Source organism: Chrysochloris asiatica, unplaced genomic scaffold, assembly GCF_000296735.1.
Source record: "Chrysochloris asiatica unplaced genomic scaffold, ChrAsi1.0 scaffold00318, whole genome shotgun sequence".
NCBI lineage: Eukaryota > Metazoa > Chordata > Mammalia > Afrosoricida > Chrysochloridae > Chrysochloris > Chrysochloris asiatica.
The window spans coordinates 1,913,211-1,921,245 of NW_006408836.1; the positions used below are offsets into that span (position 1 = coordinate 1,913,211).

Below are 8,035 nucleotides of genomic sequence, written 5' to 3' on the forward strand. Positions count from 1 at the left end.
TGTTTAGATCAGTTGATGGCTCTAGATGAGTTCCCTCAGTAGTAATACATTGAACTTAGTCTCATTTGGATACCTTAAAAAAGAAGTCCAAATCAACAAGGGGATTTGCTGGCTCAGTTAAATTTCAAGGCAAAAAAGTCATCTCAGGAGGTTATGGTGAATATTTTTTTGGGATTCCCAAGGGGTCATTTTGATGGGACACAGGACAGTTTCAGGGGTTAATTTTTCCTGGAGGACACAACTGTCTCTCTCCCTGTTGTTGAAACCACTGATTTATACCTAACCCTCTAATAGTTATTTTGTAAACTGTAACCCAGAGTTTGAAAGACTCTTGGAAATAGAAACAAACAAAACAACAGTCATACTTTCTGTAGAAATATGTGCTGTTTTGTGTGCATAGTTTATTACTGAGTAGGAAAGAACAACTTTCAGTTTGGGAGATTATTAACTTTCTGGAAAAAAATACCTTGTGACTCTATTTACATTAGCTCTGATAACTATAGATGCAATATTAATGACTTGTTTTAAATTTTTTTCAGCTTATTATGACAACACCATTTTTCATAGAGTTGTGCCTGGTTTTATAGTCCAAGGGGGAGATCCTACTGGTACAGGGGCTGGCGGAGATTCTATCTATGGGGCCCCATTCAAGGTGAGACTCAATTTTTATTATTATTTATTTTGCAATTAAACTTGAATTATGTACTCAGAAAGGATTCCCGTAAGAAGAAAAAGCAGTTCATATTAGCACACAAAATCAGATGCCTGTCACATATTTAAGATTACACAGAAATGCTTATCAAACATTTTTTGGGTTGTTCAGTTGTCTTATGATAGACTTGTATGCTAGATTGACTTCGGGTAGAGTGTGAGTATGAGGAAAAGGTAAGTTAGAAATGAGATGATTATAGCATACTTCCCCATGTCTGACTGTATCTAATCTCTACTACTTTGCTAAGGTGAATTTTCAGAACTTTGCATATGTTCTCTTATTTTAAAACATTTTATTTAAATACTATGTGTAATTCATTCTAAATTATACACAATGGACCACTGTAGCAAGAAGCATACCAGAACAGAAATTAAATGGTAAACAGAAGAAAGAAGCAACATTAAAAAAAAAAAAAAAAATTAAGGAAAAGGTATGTTAATCACGAATTAAGTCTTTGATTATTTAACTCCCAACATAGATTTAAGAAGAAAACAGAGATAATGTCATAAATTATATATTTAAAAAAAAACAGTCAAAGCTGAAAGTTGTTTTTATTAATTTGATGGTACCAGTAGTATCATGGCCCAGTTTGTAACCACTATGCTACCAGAAGGAGCTCTGGTAGTATAGTGGTTATGACCCCAAGGTCAGCTAGTTTGAAACTATCGGTGGTTCCACAAGAGAAAGATAAGGCTTTCTGCTTCCATAGGGAGTTATAACCTCGGAAACCCTTTACAGGGTCACTGTATGTCAGAACCGACTCCACGACACACCACCACCACCACTTAAGACATGTTATCATGAAGGACTCATCTCTGGTAAAGTGGAGGGTCAGCATAAAAGAGGAAGACCCCAATAAGATGGATTGACATGGTAACAACAACAATGGGCTCAAATGTAACAATAATTGTAAGAATGGTGTTTTGTTTTGGTCAGTTGTGCATAGTGTCACTATAGGTCAGAACCAACTTGATGGCAACTAAAAAAACAACATAGGATACGGTAGAAGTGTGTCTTAGGGTTTCCAAGGTTGATATCTTTGTGGAAGCTAACTGTAACATCTTTCTTCTGTGAAGTGTTTGGAGGATTCAAACTGTTGACCTTTTGGGTAGCAGCCAAGGCTTCCATATCAAGAAAGTCACTTCGAAAGGCTATTTCTGCTCTTTTAAAAACTAGCAAATGGAGAAAGGGCTAGTTCAGAGAAGATTCAAAGTAGAACTTAAAGAAACATAGTATAGTTATATAACACATCGTAGTAGGTTTCTTAAATTAAAAAGCAAGAAGGACACAATTGTTTATGACAATTTAAATTGAGATTGGAAGGAACAGTGGTTGAGTACTCCCCAGTGATTTGAAGATGAGTTTCTTAGAGAAATAATAGAAAGCTCTCCAAATTTTAGATGACTTTGAGGAATGGAAAGTATAGGGAAATGGTTCTTAGAAATACATTTCCTTTTTGTAAGTCATCAACTTTCCATAAAAATAGGTTAAATTAACTAAAAATAAGTATGCTTAGCACATACTAGTTAAGTCAAATCTAATAACATTGAAGAGACAGTAAATCTTGGATTTGATTATACTTGAAAATCAGTTACAGAATAGTACTTCAGTTTTTATTAGAAGTTGTTTGGGACCTTGCCGGTCAGATGAACAACTAATGAAATATGAAGGGTCTTAACTGAGGAGTCCTGGTGTGGCACTGTGGGTTAATGTGCTGGACTGCAAAGTCACTTTGAACCACAAGGTCGACAGTTTAAGCTTATCAGCTGCTCCTTGGAAACCCTATATAGGGTTGCTATGGGTCGGAAACAGCTCAAAGGCACTTAACAAGTATAACTGAATTCATTCATTAACATTTTCTTTTTATTCTTCAGGATGAATTTCACTCACGGTTGCGTTTTAATCGGAGAGGACTGGTTGCTATGGCAAATGCTGGTCCTCATGATAATGGCAGCCAGTTTTTCTTTACACTGGCTCGAGCAGATGAACTTAACAATAAGCATACCATCTTTGGAAAGGTTAGTGCTAGTAATCTTCAGCCTCTGGATAAGTTTATTACATTATTCCTAAGCTTCCATGACCTACATAATCAATTTACCTAATGGCTGCATTTATAAAAATATTCCTTAAAATGTTTATTATTTCCAAAAATGATGCTACATAAATCATGAATTCCCTTGAATATATAGTGGGCATTGTGTTGATACTGAAATTTTTTACTGGAGATACTTTGTATAAAAATCAAAATGCAAACCAATCAAGTTGATCCTGACTCATGGCATTTCCGTATGTTCAGAGTAGAGATGTATTCCATGGCATTTTCATCTTTTTCAAACCGAATGTCATATCAGGGAAGGTTCTTTCAATAGAGATTTTAACAGTTTTCATAAAAAGAGACTCACTTTTCTTCCTTCCCAAAATGTATTTTATGTATTTTAAGTCTTAAGTAATTTAGATTTTACTAATGTATTAGCTCCCTCTGCTGGCTCGCTAAGAATGGTTTTCCCATAATCTAGCCAAACTGGCTATGGAGCCCTTCATGTGATGCTGTAAGATCAACACTGACCTGTAATCACAAGGTTAGCGGTTCAAACCCACCAGATGCTCTTTGGAAACCCTATGCAGGGTCACTATGAGTCAGATGATTCAACAGCACTTAAGAACAGCAACAGGGAAACTGGATTTTGTAATGATGGAAAGAAATAAAATTAGCACATTTGGAAAACTGGTGTTTAAAAACTTTTCCCAGAAATTATGACTGAAAGGAATTACACTAGAATTGCAATATTGTTGCTTAATATTTAACAACATGGGTTAAGAAATTTGTATTGGCATGTCCTTCTTGGCTGTTCCACCATAGCTAATCTGATTTCCATAGAAGTGCCCTGTTTTTGTTTTTTTTTAAATAAGAGAGTTCAATAATATGGTGCCATTGAATATCACTTTTTTTGTTGTTGTTGTTACTCAATGATTTACACATTAGAGTCAAAGTGTAGCAGAGCGGTATAAGTTAGAAGGGACAGCAATGCTAGCTAAAACACTCATATAACATTGTTACTGTTATTTTTGTTATTTGCTTATTCTACCCTGAAAGCCTATGCAGGGTTGCTAGGGGTCGGAACCAACTCAATGGCACTTAACAACAACAACAACCCGAGTCCGAAGTCTAAATTATTTGGTATTTGAATAAAAAGTTGTCATTCAGTAGGATGTTAATAAAAATGCTATTAAGGGCATATCAGATAATTCTCAAAAAGCTAATTGAATACTTGGGTTCCTTTCATCCATGCTTTTACCTCCTTAAGATGAAGGTGTTTTATTTAAATTATTAGATGCGTATATTCTTACAGCAAGGAGCTCTGGTAGCGTAGTGGTTACGAATCGGGCTGCGAACCTTAAGGTCAGCAGTTCGAAACTACCAGCCGCTCCACGGGAGAAAGATGAGGCTTTCTACTCCCGTAAAGATTTACACCCTTGGAAACCCTGTACAGGGTCGCTATGGGTCGGAACCGACTCGATGGCACTTCACAACACAACAAAATTCTTACAGAATAATATATTCTTCTCTAATTTAAAAATGTTTTTAAAAGTTCTTAATTCAAAGGAGGAATGTAATATTGTTTGCACTTACTCATTCTTCGTCGTGTGATAGGTGACAGGAGATACTGTCTACAACATGCTGCGACTTACTGAAGTGGACATTGATGATGAAGAAAGACCACGTAACCCACACAAGATAAAAAACTGTGAGGTAGGAGCTTGAGAAGTATGAGATGCAGCACTTACTTAAGAGGAGCCGATTCTTAGTACAAGTGGGCTTCAAAGAGTTGAGGAAAAATCCCATTATCTTTCATTTACATTTTTCCATGAATTTTTTGAAGCCTCCTCATGTTTCCACACCAATGGATGAAGGCTTTATTTATGCAAATTAAGAATACAATTCAGATTTTATCTATGTGATTTATTTAGATACAATTTCTGCTTAGGAAAATTTTTTTTGCAAGGTTTGAATTCAAATATGAAACTAGAGCTAATAATCACATGAATAAATATGGAGAATTAGAAGAATTAGGTTTATTTAGCTCAGGCAACTGACTTGATAGCTAATTTACGAGTGATTCCTCATTGAGGAAGCCATGTCCTTAATGCAATTTGATTTGAAGTCAAAACACTGTGTTTCTTACTATGTTTTGTTTAACTTTTCTTGAATATTTTTCCCTTTTGTAAAATAGGGATAAAATCGTTCTTACTTAGTAACACATAGAATTATTGGGACGATCCCTTGAGACTGTAAAAGTGGAAGCATATTATACAATAAATGTATTTATCACTTTACAAATAAAGGTTATGTGGGGAAATGTCTATGCTAAGATCAGCACAATTAAATACTGGTTGTAATTTTTCACAAAATTAAAAAAATGGAATAATGTTTTCAAAATTCTTCTTTTTGTAGGTTTTGTTTAATCCTTTTGATGACATCATTCCGAGGGAAATTAAAAAGCCGAAAAAAGAGAAACCAGATGAAGACGTAAAGAAATTAAAACCCAAAGGCACAAAGTAATCATAGTAGAAAGATTTTTCATAAGCTTCAAAATAATACTAATTCATTTAGTTCACTTTATTTCTTTATATAATAGTTGTATACTAGTGAGAAAAAGTCCTCTTAGAACCAAGAAGATAACTGAATTTAATGTTTTCTCTAAATGAACATTTTTTTGCACTTAAGACAATATAACATAAGCTAAAAAATATTGTCCCAGAAGTCCCTATGAAATCTACATTAACAACTGCAATACCAAATATTTATATAAATGGGTTGTTGAATTTTTAAAATTTGCTTTGAAATTAATATGATGGTAGTGGTGTGGCACTGAGTTGGTTCCAACTCATAGTGACCCTGTATAGCACTTCCTAGGCAGTAGATCTTTGTGGGTGTAGAAAATCTCACCGTTTTCCCAAGGAGTGGCTGGTAGATTCAAATTGCTGACCTTGAGGTTAGCAGCCCAACACGTAACCACTACACTACCAGGGCTCCAGTGAAATTAATGTATGCTCAGTAGAAAGAACATGGAAAGTGAACTATAAAGGATATTTTTAGTAGCTTCATGGTTGTATAATTTATTTAACTTTTCATCCTGTTTTGATGCTATTAAAAATAATCTCATTATAAATATGTATATATGTACAGTTATTTCTGTAATTTGGATTGTTTTCTGAGGACAGTTTTCTAAAAGGAGAAATAAAGTAAGTTTCAGTATTTTTTGGATGGTATTTTTTACTATGACAAACTATGGATAACATTGTGAGGAATGAATATTACAGAACAGTTAATTGTGCTCATGAGGAAGCTGTACATAGACCAAGAGGCAGTCACTAGAGCAGAATAGGAGGACACTGAATGGTTTAAAATCAGGAAAGGTATGTTCAGCGTTGTGTCCTTTCACCATACTTATTCAGTCTGTATGCTGAGCAAATAATCTGAGAAGCTGCAGTATATGAAGAAGAACATGACATCAGGATTGGAGGACAACTAAGTAACAACATGCAATATGTAGTTGATGCATTCTTGGTTGCTGGAAGTGAAGAGGACTTAAAATATCTACTGAAGAAGATGAAAAAATCATTCAGTATGGATTGTACCTCATTATAATGAAGAAAAAAAAATCCTCATAACTGAACCAATAAATAACAACATGATAATTGGAGAAAAGATCCAAGTTGTCAAAGACTTTGTTTTGTTTATATCCACTGTCAACACTCATGGAAGCAGAAGTCAAGAAATCAAATGATGTATTAGGCAAATCTGTTGCAAAAAATCCTCTTTACAGTGTTCAAGAACAAAGATCACAGTTTGAGGAGTAAGGTGTGCCTGACTCAAGCCATGGTATTTTCAATTGCCTTATATGCATGTGGAAGTTATACAGTGAATAATGAAGACCTTATTCTTATACAGTGAATAAGTTGAAAATCTGATGCATTTGAATTATGGTATTGAAGAATATTAAAAGTACTATGGACTGTTAGAAGAATAAAAAAATCTGTGTTGAAAGGTCAGCCAGAATGCTCCTTAGAACCAGGATGGCAAGAGTTCGTCTCTCATACTTTGAACATATTATCAGGAGGGGCCAATCCTTAGGGAAAGACATCATGCTTAATAAAGTGGCAGGGTCAGTGAAAAAGAGGAAGTCCCCTAAGGAGATGAAATGGCACAGTGGCAGCAGCACCAATGGGCTCAAGTGTAACAGCATTTGTGAGGATGAGGAAGGACCGGGCAGTATTTGGTTCATTGTACATAGGGTTGCTATGAGTTGGAACCAACTTGACAGCACCTAAGAACAACATTTTTTTCACATTATCAATTTTGTTTGTTTTATTAAGATGGAGATTATCAAGTTAGATTTCAACTTTTTTTTAAAACTTAATTGTAGCGTTCACATTAGGAATTTTATTGTACATAGAAAATCTAGCAAGTTTTAGGTGTAATCTTTCCTAACTCAGCTAATAAGAGGCAAAATTTATTAATCTTTTAAGCGTTAGTTACCTCATTTTGTAAAGTGGAGATTATAATAAGTTTGACACCTGATTTTTATGAGGATTAAATGAGAAAAGGTATGTGAAAGCAACTCTATTGAGTTGAAAATTCAATAATATTCATTGCTTTCCTTGACATCCTATAAAATAACTGATGTTGCTTTTATCTAGTGTCAGATATGAACTAGATATTTAATAAGCATTTGATGCCTTGTGGCAAAAAAGTTTCTTATATAGGTACATATTTGATACCCTTTTATTCGTTTATTTATTTTGACTATGTCTGGGTTAAAGGTCACTGTCATATTCCTGTATCATGTTTCATCACTATGATTTACCTTGACAAGATGCTCAAACTTAAAAAAAAAATTATAGCAAGTATGTTATGAGGATGATGTGGTGGTCACTGATTGATAAACAAAAACTCATTGTTGTCAAGGACAACCCTTATAGGGTTTTTAAGGTTGTAATCCTTTACAGAAGCAAATTGCCACATCTTTTCTTCTGTGGATTGGCTGGTGGGTTTTAACCACCAATCTTTTGGTTAGCAGCTGAGTGCTTTAAATACTGAATCACTGGGCTTCCTGTTACTGCTTCTAGTTTAAAAAGAATAAAATTTGTTTTTTCATTACTGAATCTTTTATTTTCTCAGAGTTTGTGAGATAATTTTAATAACTTGCCATGTATTTTACTTGGGATTTGCTATTTCATTCTGAAGGATGAAGCAAGACAAACGTAGTTTTTTTCCCCCCATGTCCTATTTTTAGTTTATTGCTTTTTTTTTTTTTTTTT

At 34.4% G+C, this 8,035-nt stretch overlaps 1 protein-coding gene across 1 annotated transcript in view; it reads left to right on the forward strand.

Moving 5' to 3' along the window:
- LOC102815309 (peptidyl-prolyl cis-trans isomerase CWC27 homolog) overlaps positions 1–8,035 on the forward strand; it is a 381,669-nt gene that overhangs the window by 13,613 nt on the left and 360,021 nt on the right. The window contains exons 3-6 of the mRNA XM_006875295.1: positions 540–652; positions 2,587–2,730; positions 4,365–4,463; positions 5,166–5,269. Coding sequence (XP_006875357.1) covers positions 540–652; positions 2,587–2,730; positions 4,365–4,463; positions 5,166–5,269 — 460 coding nt within the window. The remainder of the gene's footprint in view (positions 1–539; positions 653–2,586; positions 2,731–4,364; positions 4,464–5,165; positions 5,270–8,035) is intronic.